The sequence below is a fragment of the Enhydra lutris genome, unplaced genomic scaffold (genome assembly GCF_002288905.1).
Source record: "Enhydra lutris kenyoni isolate GAN:26980312 unplaced genomic scaffold, ASM228890v2 scaffoldscaffold37, whole genome shotgun sequence".
Lineage (NCBI taxonomy): Eukaryota > Metazoa > Chordata > Mammalia > Carnivora > Mustelidae > Enhydra > Enhydra lutris.
The window spans coordinates 1,719,407-1,740,757 of NW_019154121.1; the positions used below are offsets into that span (position 1 = coordinate 1,719,407).

Below are 21,351 nucleotides of genomic sequence, written 5' to 3' on the forward strand. Positions count from 1 at the left end.
CTGCCTACTTGTGATCTCTCTCTCTCTCTCTGTCAAATAAATAAATAAAATATTAAAAAAAAAAAAAAAGAAATGAGCAGAAGACATGAACAAACATTTCTGCAAAGAAGACATCCAAATGGCCAACAGACACATGAAACAGTGCTCCACATCACTTGGCATCAGGGAAATACAAATGAAAACCACAATGAGATACCACCTCACACCAGTCAGAATGGCTAAAATTAACAAGTCAGGAAATGACAGAAGCTGGCGAGGATGTGGAGAAAGGGGAACCCTCCTACACTGTTGGTGGGAATACAAGTTGGTGCAGCCACTCCGGAAATCAGTATGGAAGTTCCCCAAAAAGTTGAAAATAGAGCTACCTTATGACCCAGCAATTGCACTACTAGAATACAAACGTAATGATCCAAAGGGGCACATGCACCTGAATGTTTATAGAAGCAATGTCCATAATAGCCAAACTATGGAAAGAGCCTAGATGTCCATCGACAGATGAATGGATAAAGAAGAAGTGATTTTTATATATATAATGGAATAGTATGCAGCTATCAAAAATGACATCTTGCCAATTGCAACGACATGAATGGAACTAGAGGGTATTATGCTAAGCAAAATAAGTCAATCAGAGAAACACAGTTATTGGATGCCTGGGTGGCTCAGTTGTTTACATGATGCCTTCAGCTCAGCAAATCTCTCATCGGGATCCCTGCTCAGCAGCAAGTCTGTTGTTCCCTCTGACCTCTCATGCTCTCTCTCTCCGATTCTCTCAAATAAATAAATTCTTTAAAAAAATAGAGAAAGAGAATTATCATATGATCTCACTGATAGGAGGAATCTGAGAAACAAGACAAAGGATTATAGGGAAAGGGAGGGAAAAATGAAACAAGAAGAAACCAGAGAGGGAGACAAACCATAAGAAACTCTTAATATGTGGAAACAAACTGAGGGTTGTTGGAGGGGAGGAGAGTGGGAGGATTGGGGAGGCTGGGTGATAGACATTGAGGAGGGTATGTGCTATGGTGAGTGCTGTGAATTGTGTAAGACTGATGAATCACAGACCTGTACCCCTGAAACAAATAATACATTATATGTTAGTAAAAAATAATCTAGAAGCAATAAACAAATTGAAGAAATACTGTGACTGTTTGATGATCACTTTAAAGTCACAGTTGGTTTTTGGATAGAATAAAATGTCAGACAGTCCCTAAGCTGATTGAACATAAAAATTCCCAGTGAGAAAGTAAAAAATAAATATCTCTAATCTTCACTTCTGGCCTACCAAATCACAGCATCTAAGGGAAGGGCCCAGGAATCTGGATTTTTAGTAGGATTCTCCCAACATGATCCTGTATATTCTTTCATCCAGATTTTGTTTGGAAATCCTGTCTGGTATAATAAAGGACTTTTAAAACTAAAAAGAGGTATGTAATTAATGGGAAACAACAACAACAAATGTTTGGCAAGTAATGATTTAGTACAGTGGGCAGAGGGTTCCCAATTGTAATTGCATAGAATATGAAATATCTGGGAAGTGCTATGGAAAATGCAGATTCCTGGGATTTGCAGGGCAAGGACAACTTGCACACATATATTAAATTATTTCTTTTTTCCAATCCTTTTTGAAGGAATACCTGGAACAGTGACTCTACTAATGGAGTCCTAGTAGTGCATTTGAAGACCCAGGTTCTCCTGAAACCTGCCAGGGAAAGAGTATGTCTAGGACTTTAATTTTTTTTAGAAGTTTCCTGAAGTATTTGGAGGCCTGTAAACATTTTTAAAGACAGTGCACATTCTGCTAGCTGGTATTGTTTGGGAAGGACCTGCTGACTCACTATACCTGAAGAAGTGCTTTTCCAGTTCAGGGAGAAAGATCCTTTGGGTTTAAAACTTCCTAGTACTTTCAGTTGGGAGAGGGCTGCTGGGATCATTTGGGGAAGGAGGAGAGTGAAAACACTCCTTGTGTCTCAACAATGAAGTGTTTATTGGTAATTTGTTCATTACGCATTTCTGGAGATAAAAATACTGATTTCTAGGACTACTTCAGAAATTCTGATTGGTTAGATCTTGGGTGTGCCCAACATTTTAATTTTTTATAGGCACCCATGACTATTCTCATGCAAGTATTTGAGGATCACACTATTAAACTTTGGCCTATTAGGTGCAAGTTTATAGATTTCCAAAAGGTTTTGAGAAATTTTATTATTAAATGTTATTTTATTATTTTTATTTTTAATTGATGTATACTTGTCATACAATTTATATTAGTTTCAGCTTTAGAACATAGTGATCCAACAATTATACACTTTACAAAATGCTCATCATGATATATGTAGTTACTATCTTCTCCCAAAGTTATTAATATATCATTAACTATATTTTTATACTGTAATTTTCATTCTTGTGATGTATTTATTATATAATCAGGAGTTTGTGCCTCTTAATCCCCTCACATATTTTGCTTATCCTTCTCTCTGACAACTATCAGTTTGTTCTCTGTATTTATGAATCTGTTTCTGTTTGTTTTATTTGTTTGTTTTATTTTTCAGATTCCAGAATTGAAATTTTATGGTATTGGTCTTTCTTTGTCTGACTTATTTTACTTAGCAATAATACCCTCTAGATCCATCCATGCTGCTATGAATAGCAAGATTTCATTATTTTTTATGGCTGAATAGTAATATTTCATTGTCTATATGTACTGCATCTTCTTTATCTATTCATCTATTGATGAACACTTAGGTTGCTTCCATATTTTGACTATTGCAAATAATGTTGCATAATGAATTAAATAATGTACACGAGTAATGTTTTGTCATGGTTATTGAAATACCTTAGATATTGGAAGCAATATGTTGGTGAAATGGAAAAGTCCTCAGGAGTCAAATTAGAGCTGGCATTTGTTGATTATTTTGTAGAATATTTTAATATGGGTATAATAAAATTTCAAAACTTTTGGGTAATGGAGATAGCATGGATACTTGTCTCATAGAGTTATTGTGAGGATTAAATGGAAAAGGGAAATAGCAAGCTGGAAAATACAATTTCCATGAAGATATCATAAGGTTGTGTGGGTGGGTATTATGAAAGTGGCAGATGATTTTCAGTATGTTCAAACATAAGGACATACTTTTAGAATAAAGTTCAAACTATCATTATTTAGTAGATTCTATTCCTACTTATTGTAACTAGCTAGCTGTATGAGCTAGTTAGTCATTCAAATACTTGCAGAGAGAAGTAGGAGTTAAGAGGGCTTCTCGGGAAGACAGAACACAAAAGGGATAGAGTCAGAAAATTTTAATTTTAAATTTTAGATTATAACGAAGTAGATTTTAAATGAAGAATATAGAATGATCGAATGAAGAAAGCAAGTGATAAAATATAAAACATCTCCCACTGCTACTCCTCCCACAAAACAAAACAAAACTATATTAAAACATCAGTTCTACACAGAGGAGTTTGAATTTAAACAGTAGAGAACAGAAACAATAAACTCTACAGTAATGGAACCAGGAAAGTATTTCCTATCAGCAATGACCCACACACTAGTGAAATACAGTGGGGATTTTGTGATAAATACTGTGTTAATAACTAGCTTTTACTAATGCTTAGTATGTAATAGGCACTTTTCTAATTGCTTTACACATATTAATGCACTACTCCTCACAATAATCCCATGAGACAAGTATCCATGCTATCCCATATTCAGAAGAATAAATTGAACTGCAGACAGGTTAAGTCTCTTGTCAAGGATAATAATATACGTAGTAAATCAAACCCGACTTTCTGACCGATTTACTTTAAACAAAATTAATCAAAATAGATTCTAGTTTAAATCTCTGAAATGATGCTACTCTCATGAGCCTGCTTCCTGTAAGCTTTTTTGATTGATGATAAAGGAGGTGGTATAACAGCTAGTTTACAGGCATTGCACCTGCAGTCTCTCTTTTCTTCCATAGTCTAAACTGTGGCAATCCTTTTGAAAGTGAGTTTTGGATAGAAATATTATTCACCTTATGTGAATTGTAGAAAAAGGTGGTTGAAAGCCACTGCTCTATGCAAGAAATAAAGACTATTATAATTAGAAGTTGAAAGAAGAAGATGAATGAGAATAACATCACAGATGTAGAATTCACAGAGCTTGCCAAACTCCTGAATTTTATTTATGTGGTCGTGAGGTTTGGAGGATTTTATTGACCCAGATATATTTATATGAGATGTCTAGGAGAAAAGTGATCTTACTAACAACACAGCTAGAGAAATCTTTGTGGGAAAATTCTAAATTGGAAACAGAGAAATAGAAGTGCTCATTAAAGAAAAAAAAATAGAAATAAAGGTGCAACTAGGAGTAGAATCTTGGAGGAATATCTATATTTACAAGATTAGTGCTCCTTAAATCTTTTCTAAAACAATGCCAAGTATAAACTAGACAGACAAATGGGTGAATGGACACAGATAGAGAATTCCATGGAGTGATTTATTTAGGGAGTAGATTGAGAAGAGATAGTTTAAGGTGTAGATGAAACTCTTTGGGAGAGTCTACTGCCAGTTAAGTTAAGAAAAAAAAATATTTTCAGGTTTAAATATAAACCACAAAGAGGTCAAGAATGATGAAGGCTGAGAAAACCCTGATCTATTTGACTAACAGATAGATGACCAATTTTGAGAAGACACATTGAGTGGTGTGGTGAGAATCAATGCAGATTTCAGGTTATTAAGTAAAGAAAGTGTAACAATTGAGACATTGTAGAACACCATGACAATGGAAAAGGAAGTCAGATTAATACAACTGAACATACATCTTCCACTCTTACAGAAAAATAAAAACCTCAAAGTTCACCTTCCTTTCTTATATTGAGAATGATACATTCTCAATGCTAAATATAAATTACAATGCTAAATATCAAAATATTACATCCTTTGGTATCTTATTTCCTGAATTACAATTACAAGGAAATCAGTAAAAAGCCCAAGTTAGATACCTATTTAACAATTGTATCTTATTATTTGTAAGTACTTATTAAATATTTCTTCAAAGATTCTAAGACATATTCAGAGGGTTAATTAAATGATGAACATTGTTTTTCTTGATAAAAATTCTTATTTCTACAGATAAAAGTTCAAATTGTTTTTATAAGTCTGTTTGAGGAGAAATAGAATTGTATGCAATGACTGATTGTCAAGATTGTCCGAGCAAGCCCAGACTGATTGTCTGAGCAAAACAAATATTCATTTTACAGAAATTATCCAATGATTTCTTGATGTTCTTATTTTCTTGATATTCTTATTTCATCAAGATTATCAAGATGATAAGCTTTCCAGAGGGACATACAGCAAAATAAATAAAAGATTAACAAAAGCCAAATAAGTTTCTATATTCCTACAGAATTTGACATAAAGCCTTAATATTATTCAGTTTCCTTCACATAGATAAATATACCAGAGTAGGAGTGCTCTTCTCACAAGCTTTCCAAGTCCCCTAGGAACTATCCTTAAGTCAAAAATTCTGAACAAAAATATCAAGCTACCAAGAAGTGAAGAGAGGTATACCATCAACTCTTGCAAACAGGAATAAGACAGCTCTCACATACTGCTTCAGGAACCACAAATATTCCACAGGACAAGTAAAAATACTTTTCTCTAGTTTTCTGTTTGCTCTTTGTATTAGTTTTCCATGATTGTCTTAACAAAATATGTGGTAGTTTAAAGTTTAACACAGTCTTTTAAATTCTGGAGCTCAGAAGTTTAAAATCTGAAGATTAAAATTTCATTTGGCCTAAATTAAGGTGGTCCCTCTTGAAGGCTGAACTACCTTCCCTATGGAGGCTCTAGATAAAATCCATTTCCTTGCCTTTTCTGGCTTCTAGAGCTATATTTCTTTTATAGCTCCTGACCCTTCCTCCATCTTCAAAGCACATCTCTCTATTCTCTGCTTCCATCATCACATTGTCCTTACCGCTTCTGTGCTCAAACCTCCCTTTGTCTCTCTCTTATGAGAACATCTGCAACTACATTTAGGGCTGACACTAATCATCTAGAGTGATCCAGGCTAATCAAGGGTAATATCTCCATATCAAGTTCCTTAATTTAGTCACATCTACAAAGTCCCTTTACCATAAAAGTAACATTTAAAGTTTCTAGGAATTAGAATTAGCCTACCACAATCTTCAAGGGCATACCATTTTCTTATCCTTCCATTGCTCATAGGATCTTAATTATTCAGTAGCAAATTAATGGAGCTGTGTATAATTTCCTTGTTGACACAATTCTTGTCTTAAAAATAAACCTATTGCCCACACATAAATTCTCAGCTGATGACTTTGCCTGTAGCTCATTAAAAAAAAAAAAAAAAAAAAAAAAGATGTAGGTAGGAATGGGTGAAATAGATAAAGATTGAGTACACTTGTTTTGATAAATACTGAAAATGTATAGAATTTTTGAATCATTATATTATACCCTGAAACTAAAATAACACTGTATATTAATTGTACTTCAATAAAAAAGTCATCAGATTTCCCACCAACAAATAGTAGGTTATCTGCATCTATAATCTTTTTACTTTTCTTCTCACTGTGACAAGTGACAAATTTTCTAACAAAGGTCAATCTTTCTGTAAGCACTCTGAATCCATTCCTACTCACTTTCTCAAGTTATTTCTTCAATTATTCTTCCCCCTACTGCACTCTCCAACTCCAAAGATGGGAAAAGGGTCATGGATCGATTCATTTGTTCTTTCTCTCACTATTCTTTCCTTCTTCCCTCCTTCCTCCCTCCCTCCCTCCCTTCCTCCATCCATTTCTTCCTCCCTCCCTCCCTCCCTTTCTTTCTTTAGTCCATTCATTCTTTCTTTCTTCTTTCTCTTTTCTTTTTTTCTTTTCCTTCCTTCCTTCCTCCCTCTTTTCTTTCTTTCTTTCTTTCTTTCTTTCTTTCTTTCTTCTTTCTTTCTCTCTTTCTTTCTTCTTTTTCTATTATACTCTCTCTACCATTGTGGAGCCATTATAGCCCTAGAGAAGGTGGCTGAGAGAATTCTACCTTAGGAAGGAAGGATATCTTATTAGAAAAGATCCCATCTGTACTGGAAGAGAAATGAGTAGCCTGGTCCTGTACATAATGGATAGTAAGAAGATGCTTTGCTATATCTTCTCAAAGATTTAAACTTATTATCAGAATATGGTTATTTTCTTTATCCCTAGAAATGTGTTTAATATCTTGTATGATATCAGTAAAAACATTTAGTTAACATTTGCTTTTATATATTTTCTATCCTTTAACACTTATAAAGTGTTTAGAACAATGTCTTACATGTGTAGTAACTAAACATAAATGTTGATTACACAAAAATAAAATTAGCTAAAAAAATCTTCAAAATTGGACTGGGGACACAGATGAGAGGAGAAATAAAAGTATGAAATAGTCATAATTAAGAGAGAGTTAGCTAGACCCTGAAGGGAGACTAGAGGCAACAGTGCTTTGGGAGAGGTAGAAATGTTTTGAGGGAGAGATGTGGCAGCTGGAGGAATAAAAATTTGGCAAAAGAAAGATGTGGTTTAAAGGGGAGTGTTCCAAAAAAAAATAAAATAAAGGGGAGTGTTCAATAAATTTTACTGTGTTATATGGAAGCTAGAACTTCACTAATTATCCTCCAAACTATTAGCAAAAATTGGTATTACTCATAAAAGCTTTGTTTGTTTTGGTTTTAATGAAATGATAATATGACACTGGCCTCGGGGGCACTCAGTGAAAACAAGCAGATCTTAGGATGCAAGTTATATTCAGTATTTAGGGTAATATCCTCCCTTGTAACTAAAAGAGAATTATTACTGTATTTGTTTTGTCCTCCATTAAATCCTTAGTACCTCACAAATTATATAACACATAGTTGGTATGAGATATACATTTGTGAATGTGTGAGGATGAGTTCACACAGGGTCAACAGAGGGAAACTGATCACGTCATTTATGCACTTCAGATCTAAAGCTTCACATCTATGTTTTAGACCCCTATTACATGCCAGTTCAAATAATCTTGGCAAGATCACTCAACTACTCCTGTAACCAGTCTGTGCAGGAGCAACAAGTTTCAGAGAGTTGCAGCTTGAGGACAGCAGTGCAAGTGCAGAGTTAACTGCTTTTGGTGCCACTCTCAGGGGCTGGGAGATGGAAGGTCAATGATGTGTCCACCAAGAAGACTGCTCTGAGTGCATTTCATAAGGCTCTGGTCCTGTGGGATCAAGCTCCAGTGGCCTATAGAAGTGGTCATCTCCATAATGCAACTTCCCTTTACATTATTTCATGCTTCATGTCCAACCCATCCCTCACTCCTCTCAGGGATACATTCCAATTAACTACCTAAAAGCAAATTTTGTTTCAAGCTTTAGGAAGCTTTAGGAAAAACCTAGCTAAGACCATACATTCTACAATAATACATTTTATAAAGTAAAATTATAGTTGTACTTGAAAGGAAATACTGTGCCTATGTATATAGCTTCTATTATTTTTAGAAAGGTCTACTTTTTCTTTTTCCAGAGAAGTGTTAAAATGAAATGTTCTTGAAATGATTTTCATAACTAACTGTATGGTCACAGCAGATTAAACATAATTTTTATATTCAAACCCCTGCAGAGGTGTTTGCCAAGTTTGCAGAAATATCCATTACAATGCCTGTCTCTGCATAGAGAGGTTTGTAAAACCCAGCAGGAATTGCAGCTGACCGTGCTACAATAAATGGATCCATCCACAATTGTATTCTATTTTTATTTTCAGAATAAGTGTTTAATATATGCCACCTACTTGGGAAAACATTCAGGAATATGTCCTTCTTATGAATATACTTTTCAATTACTTTCTTTTTGAGGAGAGATCAAATAGTGATATGAAAGTTTTGAATTAAAAATGATTTCAGTCTAATCTGTGCCTCTCTTGGAGTAATATTAAAAGTTTCCTATTTTTTACACATTATTCTGGTATGAATTCTATAACCATTCAGAAAGCTCAGTAATTTTTTAATAAAAACTCTTAGATTGCATATAAATGTAAAGTTTGAGAAGCTTGAAAGTTGGTGAGAGTTAACTATACAATTAGTTCCCTTCTGAGGTAGGGGTGGGGGATATCTAGTTGAAGTGTGTTGACAGCTCTGCTTTGATGTGAGGGCATGGAACTGGTTTTCAGGCTGCAGACACTCAAATGCCAGAATAAGAAGATTTTATACTGTACATCATTATCATAGTAACTACTTCAACCTTCCATGAAAAGTTCACTTATATTATTAAGAGATCTGTCCTTTGCTCTTTTTGCATGTAGGTATAGGGAAGGAGGGGGATTCCAATATTGCATTGAAACAGTTGTTCTTCATACATATTTTAATCCCTCTTTGTTCACTCTTATGTCCCCCTCCAAAACTAACTTTGATTTCAAAGCTTTTCCTAGGCTTCCACTAGACACATGGTCCTTGGTCCCTTCTTTAGATCCTTTAAACTTTAAGTTTCAGTCTTCTCCATCTATTTACTCTTTTAATTCACATCCTTCCTTATTTTCCCAGAAATGTATCAAAATGTCTTATTTGTTAATGTAATACTTTCTCTCCAGCATTCTCATTAAAGATACGGATTTCTTGTAAGGTCTCAGAAAGGGAACAGGCAACAGATACATGTACCAAGTCACCATTCTGAGCTGTATGCTCACATCTTGTTCAAATACTCATTTTCACTGGCTTTCTTGATACTACACTTCTGTTTTTCCTGTTACTTCTCTGACTTCTCATTATCTTTTGTAGGATTTTTATTCTTTACTCTTCCAAAGCAATTTGGATTATGCAAGATTTGGTCTTCAGTTCATGTCTCTTTATAACATACTTTTCTCATGGACTTTCTTAACCATACTGATGGTTTCATTTACCATTTGTTTTGTGATGACTCATGTTTATATTTCAACAATATTATTAAAACTATTAATTGTATCTGGAATTTTAAGGAAAATCTACATTCAATATTTAAAAAAAGAAAAATGAGGGTGCTTAGGTGGTTCAGTCAGTTAAGCATCTGCCTCTGGCTCAGGTCATGATCCCAGGGTCCTGGGATTGAGCCCCCACATCCATCTGGGTCTCCTCTCAGTGGGGAGCCTGCTTTTCCCACGCCCTCTGCCTGCCACTCCCTCTGCTTGTGCTCTCTCTCTGTGTCAAATAAATAAATAAAATCTTTGAAAAAAAGAAAACCCACATTCAAAGTGTATAAAAATCTTTGATAACACTTTGAATGTGTATCAAAGCCTAGCCTAATTTTCTTTGTTATATTCAAAATTTCACTTATTAAAAACACATCTAGTACAGCACACACATCTAAGAAAAGGTTAAAAAACCTGTAACAATATGATATTGAGTGATAATTACATAATAATAACTTGTAAATTTAATTTTCAGCCCTTACAGTTATTCCATGGAAAAGTTTAGAACACTTGTAAAAGTGTAACAGTAAAACTAGCAGACAAAAGGACATAAATGTAGTGTAGAAAGGGTGAAGGAAAAAGTAATCCACAAAGGAAACAATAATCCTAGATCATTCACAGAAAGAAGACATGTGAATTTTCAAACTCCTCTTATAAAATTTTAAATAAAACTGGCACTAAATGATATAATTGCAATTCAGAAAAATTTTCCCAACTGTTTCTTTTTAATTTAAATACTAACCTTAATATAACAGTTCATTTTACTTTTTATTGGCTTTATTAAGTCTTTCATGTAGTACTGCTCAAATGATTTTTTAAAATACAAATATTTATCACCAGAAAAAAAGTAGTCAACAATGTCAACTGCATCAGTAAATTCAGTTAGTATAAAAAATATTGGTTTAATGGAATAGTACTAGATATATATGAAACAGTGTAATGTACTGTAAAGGCCAAAGGAAAGAGTTAAGAATGGAGGGATTGGTGCTATTAGGTGGAGGGACAGTATAACAATTCTACTGAAATAGTTTGCGAGAAGAAACAGTATGAATGGAGATGTAGTTAGATTTAATTTTGTTAGTAGGAAGATGAATTTTATAACATACAGTTTTTGTGACATGCTGGTGATGGGGCAGTCCAGTTTAAGGAAAGCAGAGATGCTTCTTTGGGAAGTTAGCCATCCACAGAAACTTAATAAGATTGAGAGGCACTCCTGAAGGCCCATTTGAATTTAGCAATCATGAATCAATTGTGGGTGTAATTCTGTCACAGCTCTCAGATTCTCAAGGCAGTCACAGATTAAGGGCATAGTTGAATTCATTGGAAGTTTTTCCAAACAATAGCAATAGAAGACAGAGGGGCAAGGGAGTTTAAATAATAATAAAAATTCTTTTATATTATTCTTGAAATGTTGGACCATGGAAGACAAAAGATAAAGTTAAGGAATACATCTGGGCCTGGGTACTGAACTTTTAAAGTACTAGTGAAACTAGTATCTGTTTTTGGATTCTGATTTATACATGTGTTACTTTCTCTCATGATGGTCAGTGTAATGTTTAGACCAATTTTGTGAAAATAAGACAGCCCTTGTCAACCTCAGCCACTATCCAAGTGTACATTCTTACATAAATGGATAGTGTTAATGGAAATATTTATTTGCTAGTCAGCAAATTTTTACAATTTTAGGTAAGGATGTTTAAATTCTTAAGGAATTACTGAGAAGATGCTTAGAAACATTATGGCAATGGTCTATAGAAAATCACCTTAATTCTAAGCTTTTAACTAGGTAAATTTTAAAAATCATATCTAGTTCCATTTTTCTTTTCACCCTATGGACATTTTCATATAATCTTGATGTTGATACCATATATTCACAGTCATAGCTTTAATTACAGTGAGGGAATACACAATGATGAATTTTAAATATCTTTCTTTAGCCTAGCATTCTTCTATATATATTAGACATATATATCTAAATACTTACAACATATTTCCACATGGATTTCCCAAGAAAACTCCATCTCATTATATTAAAAATTGAATTCCTCACATTTACCAAATCGTCAATCCCTTTATCTGTGTTATCTCTTCTTTTGAAGAGAATCTTCACATAGTTCATGAACTGTGTCAAAACTTCCTCCTAGAGTCTGATATTTAATTAATTATTAAATTTTAGTAATTCTACTTCTTCAATATCCCCCATATTTCCTGCTCTCCAATGCAATTACCACTGTTTTCATTCTGTCCCTCATCATCTCTCAGCTGGCGATTTTCAATAGTTTGAATTGGTTTCCCAAGTTCCATTCTTCTTTCCCAGCTATTCCTCCATTGTATTACCTAGCTATGTGACCTTTGGCAGGTCCCTTCATGTCTCTAATATTGGCTTCTTTATTTCTAAACTGGATATTGTATGTGTACTCTTTACCAGATAGGATATATATTATATATGTGTACATGTAGATATATGTCAAATATATAAAATGAGAAACTGTATAGTCAGCAAAAATCTTGTGATGAAACAGCAGCATATATTCTAAAACTAAGCATGTAAAAGAGTAATGTTGAAATATATTATTTTTTAAGCTTGAGAATCAATCAGGATTCTCAAGCTCACTTCTTAATAACGTCTTCATGGATTTTTCATTGCATGACAGAGCAAGCTACATATCATATATCAACTGTTAATACAGCACTTGACTTCTTTAATGCAATGCTTAACTATAAATGTCTATAACTACAAATGAGGTGTTTAAATTTGAAGATACTTTAGATAGATGGCAATACCTATAATTATAGAATCATAATTTCTGCATGAATTGCACTTAAAATTTAAATTTCCAACTGCTTCTATTATTGGAAAAGTACTAATAACAATTATAACTATACCATGAAGTATTAAAAGCTGAACATTCAGTTTGAAGGTAGCTAACATAAAAAAGTAATGAAAAGTGAACCTATAAAATGTTTGCAATTCATACACATATGTTATATAGAGGCACTAAAGAACAAAGAAAAAACTGAAGGCTTTATTACACTTCATCTTTTCAAAGGCTCCCTCTTTCTTTGGGATTAGGATAGTATTATGGTTAAGAGTTCTCAACAAAAAATCATCACTTTCCTATGTCAAAATTTCTATTCTAAGGTATACATAATCTCAGACTAAAAACATAGAATACTTAAATATGACAATTTAAAAATATTTGTATTAGGCTTACATGTTTAGAAATACATCTTTATTTTTCACAGTTGTGGTGGCTCACCATTTTAATCCAGGCCATGCAACTTACCATCATTACGTAGAGTGAGTGGCGTTGGAGGACTAAGTACTCGAGCGTTAGTCACTGTGTTTTTCACCAGACAAATATAGCTGCCAACATCTGATGATTGGACTTTAGAAATATACAGATTGCCTGTCTCTTGGGAAATGAACCGCCGGCTGTCCTCCACCACAAAGGAAGGGAACTCATTAAATACCCAGCTATAGATGATCTCTGAAAATACACAAAATTCATTGTTGAAATATACAGATTATTTTACTAACAGTTAAATCTCAAATAGCAAATTATTTACTGTATTAGATGTATTCCAAGGCCATATATATTTGATCCAGATAGCTATACAATTTAGTATTTTATGTTCAAAGGACTATTGTTCTTAATGATTCTAAGAAGATTTTAAATGTTTCTAAAGGCTGTTTAACATTTATCCATCATCCATCCACCCATCCATCCATCCATTCAATTCCAAAGTGTGTTAAATGTGTGTTGGATGATTGGCACTATGATACCACTGAAATGAAAAAGATGAGAGAGATAGTTTCTCATTCTCTAAGATCAACCTAATGAGAGATTTACCCAAGCCTATCACTCAATATGGAATAAAGAAATGGAGATATGTATTCTATTGTAAAGAAGGCATGGGAGAGGGGTACTTATCATGCTAAGCAGTGAAAACTACCTGAAATAAGAGACACCTACACTACATTCATTTACTCATTTATACAAAAGTATTGGTTGAGAGTCACAATAGATCAGGCATTTCCTAAGTGGGGGAAAAAGAAAGTCTGTGGTCTCATGGAGTTTTCATTTTAGTGGGAAGAAACCAAGAACACACAAGTGTATGTCAAGTGGTGATAAGTGCTATGAAGAAAACTAAAGCATGTTAAGAGAGAAAGTGATAGAGGTGAGAACATGTGAATTTATGTTTTCAAAAGTTCTCTCTGACTAGTGGGTAGAGAAAAGACAATGTGAGGACAAAGTAGGCATGCAGAAGAGAAGCAAGAGGAATAATGCCCACTAGTCTAAGAGACTATTTTCAAAAAAGCCATGAAAGAAATGATTCTCATTAGAGTGATGGTAGTGACAGTATTGTTTCTGGTAAAAATGTGATTGGGGAGTTGACAGGAATTGCTGAGGGATTCATTATGAAATGTGAGAAAAAGAGTACTCAAGGATTTAGGTTTGTGGCCTGATTCACTGAGCAACTAGAAGAATGTATTTCCTTTTACTAAAATGGACAGACTGTAGTCTGTAGCAGTTCTTTGGAGATATGGGTGGAGTAAAACTAGGATTTTAATTTTGGCAAATAAAAATTATTTAAAAAAATTTTTTAAAGATTTTTATTTATTTATTTGACAGAGAGAGATCACAAGTAGGCAGAAAGGCAGGCAGAGGGAGAGGAAGGGAAGCAGGCTCCCTGCTGAGCAGAGAGCCAAATGTGGGGCTCAATCCCAGGACCCTGAGATCATGACCTGAACTGAAGGCAGAGGCTTAACACACTGAGCCACCCAGGTGCCCCAAATTTTGGCAAATAAAATTTGATATAATATCTGGTATTAGAGAAATTGATAAGGCAAGCGTATATTTGAATAAAGAGGCCAAGTGAAGGTTCATTCACACAAGGATTGGATGGTATGAATGGACAACCACAAACAGTTTTGTGTTATTGGACTGACAATTTCAAGAAAAGGAGTGCTAAGAGAGGAGGTTGGAGAGATTAGAGGCAAATCAAAATTATTAAACAAAGATTAACATGGTGTGTGTATCTTATATTAAGAAGCTTGTGGTCGGAGGGAGTCAAGATGGTGGAGAAGTAGCAGGCTGAGACTAATTTAGGTAGCGGAGATCAGCTAGATAACTTATCTAAAGATTGCAAACACCTACAAATTCAACGGGAGATCGAAGAAGAAGAAGAACAGTAATTCTAGAAACAGAAAATCAACCACTTTCTGAAAGGTAGGACTGGCAGAGAAGTGAATCCAAAGCGACGGGAAGATAGACTGTGGGGGGAGGGGTCGGCTCCTGGCAAGTGGCGGAGCAACGGAGCACAAAATCAGGACTTTTAAAAGTCTGTTCCGCTGAGGGACATCGCTCCAGAGGCTTAACCGGGGTGAAGCCCAGGCAGGGTCAGCGTGGCCTCAGGTCCCACAGGGTCACAGAAGGATTGGGGGTGTCTGAGTGTCACAGAGCTTGCAGGTATTAGAACGGGGAAGCCGGCAACAGAGACAGAGCTGAGGAGTGAGCTCTAAACTCAGGGTTACCTTGAACCGGTCACAGGCTCGGTCACCTCAGAGCACGGCCAGAGGCCAGGGTGACGGGAGTAATTGGGCGCTGTTCTCTGAGGGCACACTGAGGAGTGGGGCCCTGGGCTCTCGACTCCTCTGGGCCAGAGACTGGGAGGCCGCCATCTTCATTCCCATCCTCAGGAACTCTACGGAAAGCGCTCAGGGAACAAAAGCTCCTGAAAGCAAACCCGAGCGGATTACTCAGCCCAGCCCTTGGTAAGGGCGGTGCAATTCCGCCTGGGGCAAAGACACTTGAGAATCACTACAACAGGCCCCTCCCCCAGAAGATCAACAAGAAACCCAGCCAGGACTACCTACCAAGGACTGCAGTTTCAATACCAAGGAGAGCAGCGGAATTCCAGAGGAGGAGAAAGCAAGGAACGGAACTCATGGCTTTCTCCCCATGATTCTTTAGCCTTGCAGTTAATTTAATTTTTTTTTCTTTTTCAATTTTTTTTTCTCTTCTTCTGGCAAATTTTTTTAACTTTTACCCTTTTCTTTTTTAACGTTTTTTACCTAGTTTATCTAATATATATATATTTTTTCTTTTTTATATTTTTCTTTATTCGTTTTCTTTTTTTTAATTGTTTTCATTTTTTGTTTTTTCTTTCTGAACCTCTTTCTGAACCTTTCTCCCCCCTCGCGATTTGGGATCTCTTCTGATTTGGCTAAAGCATATTTTCCTGGGGTTGTTGCCACCCTTTTAGTATTTTACTTGCTCCTTCATATACTCTTATCTGGACAAAATGATAAGGGGGAAAAATTCACCACAAAAAAAAGAACAAGAGGCAGTACCAAAGGCTAGGGACCTAATCAATACAGACATTGGTAATATGTCAGATCCAGAGTTCAGAATGATGATTCTCAATGTTCTAGCTGGGCTCGAAAAAGGCATGGAAGATATTAGAGAAACCCTCTCAGGAGATATAAAAGCCCTTTCTGGAGAAATAAATGAACTAAAATTTAACCAAGTTGAAATCAAAAAAGCTATTAATGAGGTGCAATAAAAAATGGAGGCTCTGACTGTTAGGATAAATGAGGCAGAAGAAAGAATTAGCGATATAGAAGACCAAATGACAGAGTATAAAGAAGCTGAGCAAAAGAGGGACAAACAGGGGCGCCTGGGTGGCTCAGTGGGTTAAGCCGCTGCCTTCGGCTCAGGTCATGATCCCAGGTCCTGGGTTCGAGCCCCACATCGGGCTTTCTGCTCAGCAGAGAGCCTGCTTCCTCCTCTCTCTCTGCCTGCCTCTCTGCTTACTTGTGATTTCTCTCTGTCAAATAAATAAATAATAAAAAAAAATCTTTAAAAAAAAAAAAAAAAAAGAGGGACAAACAGCTACTGGACCACGAGGGGAGAATTCGAGAGATAAGTGACACCATAAGATGAAACAACATTAGAATAATTAGGATTCCAGAAGAAGAGGAAACAGAGAGGGGAGCAGAAGGTATATTGGAGAGAATTATTGGAGAGAATTTCCCCAATATGGCAAAGGGAACAAGCATCAAAATCCAGGAGGTTCAGAGAACCCCCTCAAAATCAATAAGAATAGGTCCACACCCCGTCACCTAATAGTAAAATTTACAAGTCTTAGTGACAAAGAGAAGATCCTGAAAGCACCCGGGAAAAGAAGTCTGTAACATACAATGGTAAAAATATTAGATTGGCAGCAGACTTATCCACAGAGACCTGGCAGGCCAGAAAGAGCTGGCATGATATATTCAGAGCACTAAACGAGAAAAGCATGCAGCCAAGAATACTATATCCAGCTAGGCTATCATTGAAAATAGAAGGAGAGATTAAAAGCTTCCAGGACAAACAAAAACTGAAAGAATTTGCAAATACCAAACCAGCTCTACAGGAAATATTGAAAGGGGTCCTCTAAGCAAAGGAGACCCTAAAAGTAGTAGATCAGAAAGAAACAGAGACAATATACCATAACAGTCACCTTACAGGCAATACAATGGCACTAAGTTCATATCTCTCAATACTTACCCTGAATGTTAATGGGCTAAATGCCCAAATCAAAAGACACAGGGTATCAGAATGGATAAAAAAACAAAACCCATCTATATGTTGTCTACAAGAAACTCATCTTAAACCTGAAGACACCTCGAGATTTAAAGTGAGGGGGTGGAAAAGAATTTACCATGCTAATGGACATCAGAAGAAAGCAGGAGTGGCAATCCTTATATCAGATCAATTAGATTTTAAGCCAAAGACTATAATAAGAGATGAGGAAGGACACTATATCATACTCAAAGGAACTGTCCAACAAGAAGATCTAACAATTTTAAATACCTATGCCCCTAACGTGGGAGCAGCCAACTATATAAACCAATTAATAACAAAACCAAAGAAACACATCGACAATAATACAATAATAGTAGGGGACTTTAACACTCCCCTCACTGAAATGGACAGATCATCCAAGCAAAAGATCAACAAGGAAATCAAGGCCTTAAATGGCACACTGGACCAGATGGACATCACAGATATATTCAGAACATTTCATCCCAAAGCAACAGAATACACATTCTTCTCTAGTGCACATGGAACATTCTCCAGAATAGGTCACACCCTGGGTCCTAAATCAGGTCTCAACCGTTATCAAAAGATTGGGATCATTCCCTGCATATTTTCAGACCACAATGCTCTGAAGCTAGAACTCAATCACAAGAGGAAATTTGGAAAGAACCCAAATACATGGAGATTAAACAGCATCCTTCTAAAGAATGAATGGGTCAACCAGGAAATTAAAGAAGAATTGCAAAAATTCATGGAAACAAATGATAATGAAAACACAACGGTTCAAAATCTGTGGGACACAATAAAGGCAGTCCTGAGAGGAAAATATATAGCGGTACAAGCCTTTCTCAAGAAACAAGAAAGGTCAAGGTACACAATCTAACCCTACACCTAAAAGAGCTAGAGAAAGAACAAGAAAGAAACCCTAAACCCAGCAGGAGAAGAGAAATCGTAAAGATCAGAGCAGAAATCAATGAAATAGAAACCAAAAAAACAATAGAACAAATCAACAAAACTAGGAGCTGGTTCTTTGAAAGAATTAATAAGATCGATAAACCCCTGGCCAGACTTATCAAAAAGAAAAGAGAAAGGACCCCAATAAATAAAATCATGAATGAAAGAGGAGAGATCACAACTAACACCAAAGAAATACAGACAATTATAAGAACATACTATGAGCAACTCTACGCCAACAAATTTGACAATCTGGAAGAAATGGATGCATTCCTAGAGACATATAAACTACCACAACTGAACCAGGAAGAAATAGAAAGCCTGAACAGACCCATAACCAGTAAGGAGATTGAAACAGTCATCAAAAATCTCCAAACAAACAAAAGCCCAGGGCCAGATGGCTTCCTGGGGGAATTCTACCAAACATTTAAAGAAGAACTAATTCCTATTCTCCTGAAACTGTTCCAAAAAATAGAAATGGAAGGAAAACTTCCAAACTCATTTTATGAGGCCAGCATCACCTTGATCCCAAAACCAGACAAGGATCCCATCAAAAAAGAGACCTACAGACCAATATCCTTGATGAACACAGATGCAAAAATTCTCGCCAAAATACTAGCCAATAGGATTCAACAGTACATTAAAAGGATCACTCACCACGACCAAGTGGGACTTATTCCAGGGCTGCAAGGTTGGTTCAACATCCGCAAATCAATCAATGTGATACAACACATTAATAAAAGAAAGAACAAGAACCATATGATACTCTCCATAGATGCTGAAAAAGCATTTGACAAAGTACAGCATCCCTTCCTGATCAAAACTCTTCAAACTGTGGGGATAGAGGGCACATACCTCAATATCATCAAAGCCATCTATGAAAAACCCACCGCAAATATCATTCTCAATGGAGAAAAACTGAAAGCTTTTCCGCTAAGGTCAGGAACATGACAGGGATGTCCGTTATCACCACTGCTATTCAACATAGTACTAGAAGTCCTAGCCTCAGCAATCAGACAACAAAAGGAAATTAAAGGCATCCAAATCGGCAAAGAAGTCAAACTATCACTCTTTGCAGATGATATGATACTATATGTGGAAAACCCAAAAGACTCCACTCCAAAACTGCTAGAACTTGTACAGGAATTCAGTAAAGTGTCAGGATATAAAATCAATGCACAGAAATCAGTTGCATTTCTCTACACCAACAACAAGACAGAAGAAAGAGAAATTAAGGAGTCAATCACATTTAAAATTGCACCCAAAACTGTAAGATACCTAGGAATAAATCTAACCAAAGAGACTAAGAATCTATACACAGAAAACTATAAAGTACTCATGAAAGAAATTGAGGAAGTCACAAAGAAATGGAAAAATGTTCCATGCTCCTGGATTGGAAGAATAAATACTGTGAAAATGTCTATGCTACCTAAAGCAATCTACACATTTAATGCAATTCCTATCAAAGTACCATCCATTTTTTTCAAAGAAATGGAACAAATAATCCTAAAATTTATATGGAACCAGAAAAGACCTCGAATAGCCAAAGGAATATTGAAAAAGAAAGCCAAAGTCGGTGGCATCACAATTCCGGACTTCAAGCTCTATTACAAAGCTGTCATCATCAAGACAGCATGGTACTGGCACAAAAACAGACACATAGATCAATGGAACAGAACAGAGAGCCCAGAAATAGACCCTCAACTCTATGGTCAACTCATCTTCGACAAAGCAGGAAAGAATGTCCAATGGAAAAAAGACAACCTCTTCAATAAATGGTGTTGGGAAAATTGGACAGCCACATGCAGAAAAAAGAAATTGGATCATTTCCTTACACCACACACAAAAATAGACTCCAAATGGATGAAGGACCTCAATGTGAGAAAGGAATCCATCAAAATCCTTGAGGAGAACACAGACAGCAACCTCTTCGACCTCAGCTGCAGCAACATATTCCTAGGAACATCGCCAAAGGCAACGGAAGCAAGGGCAAAAATGAACTATTGGGATTTCATCAAGATCAAAAGCTTTTGCACAGCAAAGGAAACAGTTAACAAAACCAAAAGACAACTGACAGAACGGGAGAAGATATTTGCAAATGACATATCAGATAAAGGGCTAGTGTCCAAAATCTATAAAGAACTTAGCAAACTCAACACCCAAAGAACAAATAATCCAATCAAGAAATGGGCAGAAGACATGAACAGACATTTCTGCAAAGAAGAAATCCAGATGGCCAACAGACACATGAAAAAGTGCTCCATATCACTCGGCATCAGAGAAATACAAATCAAAACCACAATGAGATACCACCTCACACCAGTCAGAATGGCTAAAATTAACAAGTCAGTAAATGACAGATGCTGGCGAGGATGCGGAGAAAGGGTGACCCTCCTACACTGTTGGTGGGAATGCAAGCTGGTGCAACCACTCTGGAAAACAGCATGGAGGTTCCTCAAAATGTTGAAAACAGAACTACCCTATGACCCAGCAATTGCACTGCTGGGTATTTACCCTAAAGATACGAACATAGTGATCCGAAGAGGCACGTGCACCCGAATGTTTATAGCAGCAATGTCTACAGTAGCCAAACTATGGAAGGAACCTAGATTTCCATCAACAGACGAATGGATAAAGAAGATGTGGTATATATACACAATAGAATACTATGCAGCCATCAAAAGAAATGAAATGTTGCCATTTGCGACGACGTGGATGGAACTAGAGGGTATCATGCTTAGCGAAATAAGTCAATTGGAGAAAGACAACTATCATATGATCTCCCTGATATGAGGGAGAGGAGATGCAACATGGGGGGTTAAGGGGGTAGGAGAAGAGTAAATGAAACAAGATGGGATTGGGAGGGAGAC

At 36.0% G+C, this 21,351-nt stretch overlaps 1 protein-coding gene across 1 annotated transcript in view; it reads right to left on the bottom strand.

The window, feature by feature from the left end:
• The window catches only part of LOC111154359 (contactin 5), a 560,291-nt gene that overhangs the window by 387,419 nt on the left and 151,521 nt on the right, over positions 1 to 21,351 (bottom strand). The window contains exon 6 of the mRNA XM_022513913.1: positions 13,226 to 13,429. Coding sequence (XP_022369621.1) covers positions 13,226 to 13,429 — 204 coding nt within the window. The remainder of the gene's footprint in view (positions 1 to 13,225; positions 13,430 to 21,351) is intronic.